At 38.7% G+C, this 15,596-nt stretch overlaps 1 protein-coding gene across 4 annotated transcripts in view; it reads right to left on the bottom strand.

Annotated features, from left to right (window-relative positions):
• Positions 1–15,596, bottom strand: part of DCLK1 (doublecortin like kinase 1) — a 245,024-nt gene that overhangs the window by 14,832 nt on the left and 214,596 nt on the right. For 3 of the 4 annotated variants that reach the window (XM_027713477.2, XM_027713474.2, XM_027713478.2), the window contains one exon: positions 8,378–8,491. In XM_027713477.2, coding sequence (XP_027569278.1) covers positions 8,378–8,491 — 114 coding nt within the window. Of the gene's footprint in view, positions 1–2,671; positions 2,746–8,377; positions 8,492–15,596 lie in introns of all 4 variants that reach the window. The other variant, XM_027713475.2, reaches the window with a different exon arrangement.

Raw genomic sequence — 15,596 nt, 5'->3', positions numbered from 1 at the left:
TACCTGCTACAATAATTACTACTGTACATAAGGTTTGTTCCATTTCGGTACCTCAAAAAAATCATGTCACTTCCGTACATATTATCCTACTTAAACGGAACAAAAGTATGCAGAATGAGTGATCAGAAAAATAGTATTTTGAAGGAATTTGAAAAGGAAAGTCTTCTAGGCAGAGGAAGAAGGTTTTCTGATTACTGAAGGAAGAAATAGTGCCATTTAAAAAGTATTTTAGAAAACTGCCAGAAACTAGGGATGAAAACAAAGAGGAGTGCAGAAGAAACATGTAGTTTAACACTAACAAAGGGAGTATTACATTATCCTTGGGACCTGCTTTCATTTTTTTGCTCTACTTGTGAATTCAGGTTAATTTTCATAGGTCTGTGCTGAATTATCTGTTTTATAGATGGGAATTGATGAACCTTTTCATATGCTTTGCATCTGCGCTACTAAAAAGTAAATACTTTCTACACCAAAACGGTTTTATTTAGACTAAAGTGTTGGTCATCAAAGCACTTGCTTGGTCAGAGGTATCCTCTCCTAGCGGATTTCCTAATTAAACATCTACCCCTATAAGCCCTGCTCTCCCAGTTTGCCTTTCCACACTAGGTGCTCAGTTTAGAAAGCCTTAATTATAAACATTGTTGTTACTGCCCCCAGCTGGAAAACAGAGCAGTTTATGTATGAATAAGAGAGATTATCGCCCATCTGCTCCAGCCCATTATTCAGGGATGTGTCATTTTGTATGCTGATGGCCATTACAAAGCTTTAGTCAAATGGCCCTTTTTTTTTTTTTATAGCTTTATTTATTTACCAAGTTGCAGAATTAGACCCTTCCCCCCTACATCCTCAAAATGCATATGGTTTTTTTCAAAACCTGGGCTAAGCAGTTAAACTGAGTCAAGGCCAATCTGAGATGCTGGCTTTTCGCACAGCCTCCTTTTCTGGTGGTCTGCTCCCCCTGAAGGTGGAGTTTTAAAAGATCCAAACATTGTGTATAGCAAATAGGAAGATAAATAGAGCTCATGCGAGCTTCCCCCCATTTTACAGAGGAGGCATTGAATTTGCAACTCTTTGTCAAAGTTCTGCTTGATACAAAATGCCATCTTTCCTTCTCAAGCAGAAAAGAAAAATTCCTCTAATGCTATGAAGCACCAGAGCTAAAACTGGGCACTCAGGCCCCATTCACCTCTTCTTCAAACCAAGGGGCACAGATGCTGGGCAGCCGTCAGGGCTGCAACCCGTGAAGCATGATGACAAGTGACAAGACAGATCAAGCAGGTTTTGCTGTGCCCTCACAGGTCATGGTAGGTTTATAGCCACTACCACAAGTGCAGTAGGCTGGAATTAGATGAATTACAGGTACTGCTGCACACTCCAGCACCTGGAGTGAAAGTCTTTCTCAATTTTTGCTAGCCAGCGTTCAACTGATGGATTGGAACTATTTTTTTACTTTTTGCCTGAGAAATAGGCTTAGTTTTGGTTTGGGGTTTGTTTTTTTTTCTTTCCCCAGAACATCCATATTTAAACTACGTAGCCCTTAGTGTGCGCGCAGGGAATCGTTAGGTTTTATGGAAAGCGTGCTGTAGCCCAATCCATGCACTTGGTGACATGATCCAGAGTGGGAGTTATACTTTACTGGAAACATTTGCAGTGACCATCTCTGCTGTTTTGCTAACGTGGTTAATTTGCTGAGTTTTTACAAATCTCTCACAGACAAGCTTTTAAAGGCAGTGTTAGAAAATGCAGGTTTCACAAGAAACTTATAAAAATTTCTTCAGCTTTCAAAATGTAGGTCTTGTGAGTAATAAGAAAGAAAAAAGACAGCAAGTAACCACTTGATGGAAATTCCAAGACTCTGGATTTATTGAGGAGGTGTGTGAGCCTCTCGTGGGCTATCAGACCTGGATCCCTCCTTGCCCCTGCTGCAGAATAAGCCTCTCCCTCCCAGAGACCCATTTTATCATACAGGTTAAGCCAGTTAACAACAACCCTGGCACAGTTACACAATGAAGAAAAATATATTCAAAAGACTCATGCAATATTTAAAACAAAATCAAATCAAAATAAATAGGTATCAGAAGGGTTTTAAAAAGAAAAGGAATGCATTGTTAGAAACACAAGCTTACCAGCACATACAATGCATTGTATTTCAGTGAACTTGGGAGAGTTTCTACAGCCCGTGTTATGTAAATGCATTGTTCAATCTAAGGTAAGGATTGTGTTTAATCGGTTTAAAATGACAGTATATAGCTCCATATCTTGCATGGAAAAAAGAGGAAAATATATGCTGAGAGCCTGTTGCTACTCCGTGTGTTTTGAAACAGGAGCATAGGGGAAGCAGATGCCTTAACAAGCAATAGAGAGGGGGAGGGTGAGTACTTCAGCATATCTGGTAGATTTTCTATATACACTGTCCTTTTAACTATAGGGGAGATTGATATTGAGCATGTGCGATGAAGAGAAAGCTGGCAATGTGGGTGTGAGGAATGGGTGAAGAAAGGGAATGAAGGGGTGTGGCATCTCAATCAAGATTAAAACGAAACTGATAAAGCAGCATATGGACCCGATAACAAATCAAAAAGCATGTTTATCCACTGAAGGAACTGGTTAATGGAGACTGCCAGCACGTTGCCATGGAAACACTGACTGTTGGCGCTGCACCATCTCATACCTTATCCAATACATTCCTGGTTGTTGGTAGTAGTCCAAAGACCCTGATCTCTTGATGGTAAACCCGTGGTCCAGCTGAGCAGAGAGAAACGGGGCAACTCAGTGGATCAACATTAGGCTAGAGAATTCAGACTCCAGAGCAAGCTGTTCCTTATTTAGTGCATATTTACTGTTTTCACTTTCAGAAGGCTCTTATCTAACATCCTAAAGCTACCTACCGCAGAAGAAAAAAAAAAAAAGGTAAAGAAATAAAAGAAAAAGATACTAACTCTAGATTTGGTCTTGCTAAATTAGAAGCCAATTTATTCAAACTAAAACGGAATTTGTGAAATAGATTACTTAATGCATAATGCATTCATTTAAAAGTCTGACAAATATCTTTTTACCTCCAAAGACAGTATTGCCCTTTTAAGTTGCACATACCAGTAATAGAATATTATCTTTTGCAATTAAATTGAGAAGTTTAATAATTAAAAAAAAAATTAAATGCAGTGCAACCATCACAAGGAGCAGGCTAGACACACTACACAAGGCTTAAATTAGACTGCTTCAAAATCATGGAATGTGTAAAGACGAAAAGAATCACATTTTGATACCCCATCAATCATGGTAATTCATTTCTAAAAATGCGTTAACCTTGGAAAGTAGGACTACTCAGAGCCATGAATAACACTGTTTATCATTTCAGCTTACACCTCATGCTCAAAAAGATAATAGTACAAAACTATTTGGTTTAAAATTGCACCAATTAAAGTCAAAATGGAAATGAACTTAACATTGTGTCCAGGAAAGTATGCCAGTGATAATACTTAAGGAATACAGATTTTTCAAGTTTAGTCTATCATTAGCAAAATCATGTGCATAGGAACAAAGAAAATGTGTTCTTTTCCCTAACCCTTCGGTGCTGCTCTAACAGACGGTGGAGACATCATTTAGCTGAATTAAATAAAATTTTATGGGAAAATATCTACAGAGACACTCTGTCTGCTTTAAAACTGTTAGTTGTAACGATTTTCAGATTTTGCCCTAGGAAGAGAAAAGGCCATTTTGTGTTTCAATAAGAGCATGGCATATATTTCCAATACTGATGACAGTTTCTAATTCTAAATCAGAAAAGCAGTTCAACACACTTCAAGGGGAGTTAGGAATTAACCACAAATTTGAATTTTTCTTGATGACTCCCCTTCAATAATTTAATAATTTATTCCATTTTGTTAAAACAATGCCACTTTCCTCTTATTTAGAATTATTTAAAGGACGCTTCCTGTTTAAAACCATGGGGACCTTGTACCTAGAGTTAAATTTGTGTTTGCTTAATTACACTGGTCTGCTATTGCCATCTACTGGCTTCCTTGTATGCTGCACATAAAACACACAAAAGGGATGTTTTTCTAAAAAGCGGATTAAAAATATTGCCCTAAAATTGAATAGCTAAAAAAATAATACAGAGAAAATGGCGAGAGTCACTTCCTAACACGAGTTGGAAAAATTTTGGCAGTGTGGAAATTCTGCCATGAGAAACCCGGCCGTGGACAATGATCCCAGGACAACACAGATAATAGATGGGAAGGGATAGTCGAGACACAGGTTCGTCTTTAAGGCAAGCAAAACTTACAAGCTGAATTTGGCTTCTCTTCCACACCACCCAAGAAATCCTATGGCTAAAAATACCACTTGGCATTTGTAATTTTTTTTTAAAATTGGTAGAAGGCAGGGCAAAGACCCACCCACTGCCTTCCCGTTGCCAGGGCCCAGGACCCTGTAAGCAACAGAGAGCTGCACCAACTTTCTGAGCAGCTTTTCTCCTTAGCTGTTCTACTCAATTTCTCTGCTTCTCCAGACAGAGATGCATTACCAAGACAGAGAGACCTCATCCAACCTTAACAGCAGAATAACATTAGTCTTTTCCTCTGTCTTAACACTGGCAAAAGTACAAGCACAAAAGTGATGACATACAGGCAGAGCTTTAACACTTCAGACAAGGACACATATTAAACGATGCTTGGTTCATACAAGGAATTACAGCACACCTCTGTGTTGCAGAATCATTCTTTAAAGGTGATTTGGGCTCCTAGTCACTCTAGGCACTGTCACTAAACCCAGAGGATACAACCATAGGGTATTATTTCATGGCACACAGCAAAAAAAAAATGGGGTTGCCATCCTTGGAGAATTGAAGGGAAAAAAAATCTACCCTCAAATTTCAAAAAGACTAGTTAGTAGCAGTCCGGTTTTACATTTTTAACTGCAGTATGTTTTATAAACACTGTCACAGAACTACAAAATACTGCTCCTATTGAAAAGCTGCATGAGAAACATGATCCTGCAAATATTTTGGCATATACTTAACAGTAATGTGGCCATTCTGACACAGACTGAGGGGCACTAGCCCAGCCTCTGTCTCCCACAGAGACTGGTAGTAAATGCCTGTGACAAGAATTTAAGAACAGAGCAAGTAAAGTGATATTTTTCCTACATATTCTCTCATCAGCAAACAGTGTTTTTTAGGGATTTGCTAATTCTCTTGCTGTTTTAAAAACTATTTCTCCAATTAAAATTTTCCTGGCAAAGCTATGTTTGTTCAAGGGAATTTTTTCCCAACTGACATAGTTATGCTGACAGAACTTCTAATGATGTATTATTATATCAACAGAAAACTCTCTTTGCCTGTAGAGTTAATTTTGTTTCAGAAATCATACTGCTACATCAGCAAAGCAACTACTTTGCTAGGCATGCTCAACATGTTCATTATGGTAGTTTGTCCAAACTGACAAATCCTTCCAAATGTGGACAAACTTGAAGTCTGGACACATGCATGAGAAGTAGGATGTCTCTGCCTTGAAATGTCAGAGACAACTTTTACTGAGGATTACAGCATCAATAAGGCAGATATAAGTCTGAACCAAAGGAGTCAATGGAATTTGAACATTTCTGAAGGAAGCAGTAGCCACAGTCGATGTATGTAAAACACATGTGGCTTCAAACTTCCTCCCAATCAAGCTGACCATGAACACATCTTTAGGAACTTAATTTTCATATTATAGTTTTAATTGGTGCATATGATAAATACTCCTTGAGATCTTTGAGGTGTGTTATATCTTACCATCGGAGAAAACAGGCATATAATACCATATCATACCAATGTGAGGACAAATTAAGAACTAAATACCACATATTAGCTACCTCTGTACATAAACAGAATTATAAGATTCAAAGTAATGCTAATATTTATCTTTCATACTATTAAATAAGCTACAGAAATATATGCACATACTAACACATTTTCACAAACACAGACACAGATGTGTTATATAATGTATAGAAGGCATCTCTATATATTATATACACAAGCACTCTCTCAAAAAGTTACAGTAAACATACAGGCAGGCACAAAACCCCATTATTTTTATAGAAAATATAGCTAGTGTATGTCTTTACTGCGGAACAATGTTACAACATCTGTACATACTTTGAAAGTTCTAAATCTAGAGCAGTCTTTGTTAATAGGATTTACTTCTGTGATATTTGAGATTGCACAGCTAAAGGAAGATTCTCAAACATAAAACCCGGATGAAATGCATATCAAATATAGATTAAATTGGTTTTCAAATGCATAAACAGCATTTAAAGGCATTGCTGTTTTGCTTTTGGCTTTCTTTTACACATTAAATTATTTTGTAGGAAACAAAACTAATTTGTTTGTAAAATAAAAATTATCTAGCATTCTAGAACATTACCAAAATATTAAAGAGGTCTATATTTCCCCATCTCTTCCAATTTTTTAGAAAATAATTGACACAAGCTAATCAAACCACTTTCTGAATTACGTAAAAATATTCTACACATTTCTACTTTATAGGCCAAGTTACAGGATTAATCATGCTGGAGTATGAAGTTTGCCCACAGAGATGATCACTAAAAATATTCTGTTAAATTTCCAAACACTAAAAAATATTTAGAATATAATTAAACATACAAGTTTTTTTCCTGATGTATAATATTTTGCAGTGGAAAGATTCACTACAGTGCCTTTTTCATTACTCAAGTTTTAAACTCCTGCAATCAATTCCTTAGCAAAGCAATTGGGGCAGAGAAAAAAAAGAGAAGGGCGGGGAAATTAAAAATATAAAGGAGGCGAGGGATGGATGAGGACAGAGGCATCATTTCTTGCTTTTAAGCTTTGAAGTCATTAGCATGGAGGATCTGAGCAGTAATTCTCATGGACAAGCGTGCTGGCAGTCCATTTAAAAGGAACACGATTTCAGCTAGTCTATACAGAACATACCTGCAGTTCAGATGAGCAATGGGTATGTGATGTTTTAGTTGTGGGAGAGCTGTTGCAGTATTATTGCTTAAAAATGAAAATAAATAAATGCTGACTATGTTAGCTGATGGCTGAGAAAATCTAGGAAAAGCATGAGGAACAACTTGCTTCCATGTTGAGGACGTTCAGGGTAGGAAAGAGTAAAGAAAAATATGAGAGGCACAGCTTGAAATTTTAAGCACTTATACCAAGTAACTTTGAGAGAGTATCCATTTTGCTGCACAAGCACTTCACACCTGTGAGCCAGATTGCATGTGCTGAGCTGAGTTTACTTCATGCTGATTAAACTCAACACTGGAGGGGCTGAGCTGAGAAACATGAAAGTGGAAACAGTACAAGAAAGTGTACATGTGCAGTCACACCACCTGCAATTTATGGAAGCTGGGAATGAACACTGAGTAATCTGATATGGGAATGGTTACGTTTAACATGTCACTTATTTTTAGTGACTATTTGGAGTGTTCACATTACTATGAGTAATAAAGGAAAGCTTACAGACACAGGCAGATGTATCAAAAATGTGAAGGATGTGCATGTTATTATTCAATGGCATTAGTAGGAGTAATCTCATCATATGCTGAATATATTCTGTGCCCATGTATATCTAATACACATGTTCATCTGTGAGAAAAAAATAGAGTTTTATGGTATGTATGCTACACTGAGGATGCCATTGAAACATCAGTAAAGCTTCGTCAAAAGTTTGGTCAAGCTTAGTTTCAGAAGCTCCCGACACGTTCTAACCTAGAATGGTTCGACTGGAATTGGAAGATGAGAGAAGGCAGCAAGGAGCTTCATTAAGTCTTTACCCAATTAAGCACTTCTGCTGAAAGGGAAGCAGCTTCTGTGTGGCACTACAATAAAATGCTGCTGCTCAGCTAAATCTGAAGTGGCTAGACTCATGAAACGTGAAGGCAGCAGTGAGGCATCATAGCTCCCTTTCATGTCTTCAAAGAGGAGAAGTTTAGGCCGCCATATAGATTTTCAGTTAAAATTTTGGAACAATTTCCATTTTAAAGTGGGGCTGCCCTTCTCCTACAAACCTCTGTGTGGCCTCAATCCATATGATGAGTATGCTGCCAATTAAAATGTCATGATCCCATAGTTCAAACTGTCAAATCTACATTGGAGTTAAGTCCACTGATCTGGTAAAATGTGGAACTGCGTGTACAGTTATATCTCCTAGGGCTGTTCAATAACAATGTGACTCACAAGCAGAATCAAGGGAAAAGTTGTGCAGAATACCAGTCTATGCTTATATTAATTAAATGCTAGAATTATCTAAAGATTAATCCTATCTGTTTTTCTTTGGTGGAATGTCCTAAACACATACTGTCTGATGGGCACATAGATGTGTTTCAGCTGTGTAATTCAGATGCTTACTGCTATGACAGAAACTCCAGCTGCTGTGCTGTTTGGCTTAGGGCCTGTGTTGAAATGCTTCTTTATCTTCCCAGCTACTGAGAGCTGATGTTCATTCTCTGGAAGGCCATCATCCTAGAGAGAAATAAAGCAAAATAAAACTTCAGAGAGAAAAGGCAAAAGCAGAGAATTGCAGGGTGATTCTGATAGCACCTGTCAATACAGAAAAGTTTACAAAAAGTTTGTATTAAAATATGGGTCAATCATTGCCTCCATCAATATATCTAAGGTACTTATAAGATGAACATATTATGGAATGAACCAGTCTCTCTCTTCTTCTTTACTCAATCTTTTCTTCTCAAATTTTAGGCAATGTGAATTAATAATAATTGTTAAACATCTTATTTTTATTTTTACCATGCCTCAAACACCACTGCCTAGTTATTTTTAGGTCCATTAATATTTCAAAGCATGATAAACTCAGACCTGTTTATGATTCTGTTTACTCATCACATAAATTTAACGATAATGACCTCAAAAGTAAAAAGTATCCAAGAGATTAGAATAGCAAAAGGTCCTATTTTGGCAGGATGAAGGAAAGGATCTTCCAAAATTCTGAGAGACACCTATAAGCTTCTTGTATAATTGTTAATGTTCCATACTCAGGGACTACGGGGTTGGGTGAAAGATGCGGCCACAATTCGGTGAGTCCCACAGTGAGGAAACCCAGATAAGATGGGAGCTGAGACATGCCCTGGCTGAGAACCTCGGAGTGGGTGAGGAGGAGACCTGACCAACTCCAGGATGCATTGTAGCACGTCTGCAGGCCAGGCCAGGTCAGGTCAGGCATGAGCTCATGGCTTGTGGTGGCATTCCCCACAGATCATGACAGTACTGTACTAAAATCCTCACTAACCAGAACTACCTCCACAAATCAAATCTCCAACTGACTGATAACAAGAGACTACAATTCCTTACCCTAGTCCCAAGACAAAGAAGCCTGGGATGCTGTGGGGAAAGGTACATGAATGCAGAGGTACAGATGGCCTGGGAAAGCAGAGAAGGGCTGGAGCCAGCTATGGGTGGCCTCTTCCTCCATGCCAAAATGTCTATGTTCTCAACTTGAGCTAACCCGAGGTAAAAGTAGGCACACAACTGCATGGCTAAGTAGAAGCAGACACATGTTCTGCTGTGGCACACAGCAAGTGAGCCAGCTCTCCAGCCCAGACACCATGCAGCTGGTCTGGGACATGCCTCCTTCCAGCTGAGACATCCCACTTTGCAGAGAAAACCTGGATATCTGCACCTAGGCACACCATCAACCTCCATGCTGAGACAAAACCATAGCAGAGAGAAGGGAGTTTGCAGTTTTGCGCAAGTCCTCAGGTTGGATTCAAGCCCAAGAAAAGGAGAGTTTTTTTAGAAATTGTAAAAAAGATCCTTATGCCTGAAAAATGTGCAAAAAGCCACTGCTCGGTGAGACTTTCCCACTAGCAGAATATGCAGGATTACAGGCAACAATATGCAGAATAGGTGGAATAGGGAGATAAACACGCAGGATATCAGGTCACTGGCCACACATCATGGTCATCCCAAGCTAGTACTGCATGGTGTGTGTGGCTGACAACAGTTGAAAAAGTTCTTAAACTCCACTTAAGCAAAATCATAGCAGAATACAGGCAAACAAGAGACAAGATCAGAATGGAGAGATGACAGACACTTCTTTTTCTGACTTCACAGCAATTCTGAGTGCACTTAAAGACTTACAGAGCTGCTGCAGTAAATCATGAGTTCAGTGAGCCTATGGGAATTTTAGGGAGGTTGGTAGGGTTTGTTATTTATTTCGCTTGGGGAGTTTGTGTTTAGAGATCCCTTACTCACCCCTTTAAAAAAAAGTCTCAGCTGGCAAAATATAGTCAAGTGCACACAGCTGCAAAACACAAAAACCAAAACAATACGACCCAGTAGCTGATTATTGTCTAGCACCGGGGAGTCTTGGCTCGGTAGTATATGACCCCTAAAAATAACCTGCTTTCCATTGACCTTGCCTTTCCCAGAAGAAAGCTAAACTGAATTTCTCTTCAATAAAGGAGGAAGAAAAAATAAAATCATTCTCTTGGCTTTCTTGACGTGAAAGACCGCCAAGCATTCATGTCATCTTGTCAAAAGACTAAACTACGGAGAAGACAATAGTCATATTTTATTGGTGAAGCACTACACCCTCACTTTTGGTGGCAGCATGCCACAGACACATAGTTTGGGCTCCAGCTTTTAGATGAAATATTTCACAGCTCAATTTAAGATGTAGCATAGGGATATATTGGAATTTCTCTATCATTATTAAATTTTTATTACTACTGTTGGTACCACCTGACATTTAGTAGTTATCATTTTTTTATTCAAGTGTGCTTTATAAACAAGTCAGTATATATTAAGCTGGCTCCTGGAATCACTTCAGTGAAAAATAAAATAGATAGCTATTGAGGGTGAGAGATGACAGCTATTTAACTAAATATAAAACAAGCTGCTCTGCATTTTTAAAAGACAAGAAGTAAAAAAAAAAAACCACCATAATCGAAAACATCATATTGACCAGAGTCAGCAGGGTAAGTTGTAGAATTGGAGAATAGGGTAAACATTGCTGACAAGAATTTCATTGGGTTGCTGTAATGGGAAGGATGTCAGACCCCAAAGAGGTTAACTGTTCCTTTCCTCTATTTTCAAGATTTTGCTTTTTTTCAGTGGGTTAGGACCACAGAATTTCATCTCAGATTTAGCAGTAATCACAAGATCTTTTAAAGACGACTAGTGATTTTTGGTGCTCAATCTGGGAACTTTAAAGGGTCAAGAGCTTCAGAAAACATTGACTGCTGATGCTCTGAAAGAAGAGCTCTCCTGTGCATGACTCAGAAATGGAACAGTCAAAATCCATTGGGTGTTTGAAAACTCTGGTCCAGAATTTGAGTTTTCACATGGACAATGTAAACTGCTTGGAATGTTAAAATACTTCTGGTTTTTGTGTTATTGTTTGTTTTGTTTTGTTTTTTTTAATCAGCCTCCACAAAATACCTTTCATGGTCTATTTGAAAGAAAACAAACTAATATTAAAAAAAAAAAAGAGGCATAGTGTCTTGGAGTCATTCTAGTAATTAATAAAAACTGGTTTCATACTTGCATTGTTCTCTGTGGCAGGAGACATTGCCACTCAAAGGAAAAAGAGGCGTTAAAAAGATGTAATGAAGTTCAGGATTCCCAGACTCCTACTGCCCTGAAGCACTTATATCCATTTCACAAGTTGGTCACAAGACCTTTACTTTCCAGGTCTAAAATCATCAGATGAATAGATTATTATCATAGAATCATAGAATCGATTGGGTTGGAAAAGACCTCTGAGATCATCGAGTCCAACCCTTGGTCCAAATCCAGTCCATTTACTAGATCATGGCACTCAGTGCCACGTCCAATCTGCGTTTAAAAATCTCCAGGGATGGTGAATCCACCACCTCTCTGGGCAGCCCATTCCAATTCCTGATTACTCTCTCTGTAAAGAATTTTCTCCTGATATCCAACTTAAATTTCCCCTGGCGGAGCTTAAGCCCGTGCCCCCTTGTCCTATTGCTGAGTGCCTGAGAGAAGAGACCAACCCCCACCTGGCTAGAACTTACCTTCAGGTAGTTATAGACGGTGATGAGGTCACCTCTGAGCCTCCTCTTCTCCAGGCTAAACAACCCCAGCTCCCTCAGCCTCTCCCCATAGGACTTATGCTCCAGTCCCTCCACCAGCCTTGTTGCTCTTCTCTGGACCCGCTCCAGCACCTCAATATCCTTTCTGAACTGAGGGGCCCAGAACTGAACACGATACTCAAGGTGTGGCCTCACCAACGCAGAGTACATACAAATAACAGCAGGAAACCAGAGCAAATAGAAGTGCTGGAAAAGCTTTTGAACAGTTTCCTCTAGGGATTACAGGGAAATGTTTCTTTGTGCAGTGTCCTAAGGTGTAACCAAAAGTAGTGTAGCTATGAAACAAGAAATGTCTTTTTAAATTAAATTCCTTACAAATATTCAGCTTATTGCTACTTATTGCTTGGTTATTCATTTCCTTTGCACACAAATTTCCAAGGCAAACACAGGGAAGGAAATATGTAAAATTCTTTTTAGGCTGCTGTGTGCCATCTTTCCTTCTTCAGCAACAACACAGATTTTATGTTGATTATTTTAACAGAGAAGGATTTAGGGAATGCAGTCATTCAGCATTTGCTCAATGATGTATTAGGAAACAGTTACTACTTATACAAGTAAGAGTAAGTTTGTCCTGTAGGTTGTTTCAGGTTATCAATAACATCAATGTTTAAAATGCCAGATTTCAAGCTTCCAGTCTCTTTTATAATACTACTTATACAAGTAAGAGTAAGTTTGTCCTGTAGGTTGTTTCAGGTTATCAATAACATCAATGTTTAAAATGCCAGATTTCAAGCTTCCAGTCTCTTTTATAATTCTTTGGCTTTGCAGAGACTTTGAGCAGGTAAAGGAAAGAGCTGGGGTCCCCGTGGGGGAAGTATAAACAGATGGATTTGTTTCCAGGTCCAAGTGTACTGCATAGGAGAGATGACTGAATAAACTAAATGAAGGGGGCAAAGAACTGTTGCTGAATTGCATTTAGAATTCAAGATCTCCATCTGTGGTAGTGGCATGTAGCCAACATCTTTTCAGGTTTTGTTTTTTTGAATTGAAAACAGCTGGGATACCAATGACATAGGAACTGCTTTACTGGCCTGACTCTGACCATAACAATTTTTGCAGTTTCCAAGAGGATTCCAGCTATTTTTATAGCAAAAACTGAAACTAAAATGAGAGTTTGCTCCTACTGAAACTGTCAAAGCACATTCCAGGAATCTCAGCAATTTACCAAGTAATCACATAGTAAGCAGCTATAAAGTGGAATGGTTATTTACAATCTACAAAATGGTTTTATACAGTGTAAGCAGTTACAACACTTCTATCAAAGGTTTGATCAAAGAGAGAAAATGTTTCTTAAAATTGTTGAAGAAAACACATGCCTACTTTTCAAGCCAGCTGTTTTATCTAGTATTTTAGCTGCAGATTTAACACTCTATGAATAGGTTCAAAACTGACATAAGAAAACTTTTGTGGTGAACTCTATCCCAGCTGAAACCAGGACAGAAAGGGAAAGTAAAGTCCAGCATTTGATGCCATGAAAAAGTATTTAAGCAGGTTACCTGTGAAAATGGAATGTAGGTGAAAATTCCCCATATCTTCTCAGAAAGCCAGCATGCAGATAATTGCTCAGGTAATTACAACATATAGATTGCAGAACCTTTTGTAAAAAGTGATGAGTATATTAATTCCCTGTCCTGAAGCTGGGAAATTGAGATAGAGGGAGGCTATGTGGCAGACTTGCACCTGATCAAACAAGTGATGGCATGGGGATGCATAGCTGGATCTAACACCAGTGTACCATTCTGCCTCGGTGCACCATCAGGCTGACCCTGCTAGGCTATCTTCTAGTGTGTCTGCTAGGCTAGTCACACTTCAAGGAAATGCCTTTTTTCATGTAATCATTTAAGCACCTGTTTCAACTCAGCCATGTTCTTATTTCTCCTAATGTGAATTAGGATTATAGTGCCATCTAGTTAATTTTATGCCTGATATTAAGTGCTTCCATGTGTGATGCCTTGAAATAGGAGCAATGTTTGGAAAATGTTCAAGCACTTTTCTGAACTGGTCCCAGCACTGGTTTTTTGTCTTTCAGAAAAAATATCTGGAAGACACATATGAGAATTCAAAAGAAGTTTTGATCTGCATTATGAACTATCTTTAGTGTATTGCTGAAGACAAAACGCTGATTCGTCTCAGTTGCTAAAAGCAGCAGTTGGGCAGAAAAGAAGGAATTACAGAAAGGTCATGGAATATTTGTTTCACTTACTTACTTAAACTTCTACAGGTTTGATTGCAGAGAATTATTACCATCATAAAATTACGAGAAGTGCAGCAGAGCTAGATCAAAGATGAATGGAATACTCTATGTTGTTTCTGACAGTGCATTGTTGTCACTGTTAAGAAGTAGTACGTTTAACAAAGACAAGTAGATCTTTAACTTTCCCTGTATATCCTCTAATTCCTGCCAACCAAGTACTTAAGAACTTTGTGAGCCAAGACTTATATCCAGACCACTATATTTAACGGGCTCCAACGGGCTCATCCTCCAAAAATTTATTAAATTCCCTTTTGAATCCATTTATACTTGTCCTCTACAGCACCTTCTGGCAAAGGGTTCCACACGTTAACTTATTGCACAGAAACCCAGCAATTTGCCAAGGTTTTGTTAGCAGAGCTCCAGAGTGTTAAAAGGCTTTAGTCCCCGTCCCCTCTCCCCTCCCATCCCCATCAGCAGGTACTATTGAGGGCAGAGAGCAGATCCTCATGTCACTTGCACACCATCTCCATCAGGTTACTAACAAAGAGCTGCACTCTTTTTTTAATATATTGCGCTAAAAGGGCTTCCTAAAACACACCATGGTGTAACTGAATTAAAAAAAAAAAAAAAGCATTTGGGAGTAGCATTAATATTTCAAATATATTTTTCAGAAAAAGGTGAAGATAAGTGACCACATCCTTAAATGGTGCAAACAGGTGATATTTCAGTAATCTCAGCAGCAGTGTGCTGATGAGTGTGCTGACACTGCGGGCGACCTGGCCTCTCTGTGGCTTCCGGTCAGTCAGTTCCATCTCTTCCTCTGCAGAACTCCAGAAATCTCCACCCATCTTCCTCCCATGGGGACACAGAGACACCTCAATCACCAAAAGGCATTATAAACTGTGACAGAACACTGTGTTTCAAGGACAGCCCCTGGTATCAAGGAAAATTAGTATTTCAGGTGCTTGAATGTCACCTTAAAAATGAAAAGATTTTCATCAGATGTTTTCCTGCACTCTTTGTACATCATAGAAGTCCTCTGCATGATAAAAGCATTTACAATTTTTAAAAAAATGGTTTGGGCAATAAGGAAGCCTCCGAGTCTAAAACATATACTTGGTAAATGCTTAACTGATCACCACTACTCTGGATGACATGGAGGACATTTTCACAAAAAAAGATTAACATCTGAGGTTACTGTATATTTGAATTTTTAGAACAGGATTTTAGTGGGAAAGGGATTTTGGACACAGCAGCTGAGGGACCAAATTGTATTCCAGGGAGGAATGCACACTCAAGCTTG

Source organism: Pipra filicauda, unplaced genomic scaffold (assembly GCF_003945595.2).
Source record: "Pipra filicauda isolate LSUMZ 115617 unplaced genomic scaffold, ASM394559v2 scaffold443_size986076_pilon, whole genome shotgun sequence".
NCBI classification, from domain to species: domain Eukaryota; kingdom Metazoa; phylum Chordata; class Aves; order Passeriformes; family Pipridae; genus Pipra; species Pipra filicauda.
The sequence above is the reverse complement of the archived record's forward strand: the minus strand, read 5'-3'. Positions and strand labels throughout refer to the sequence as shown.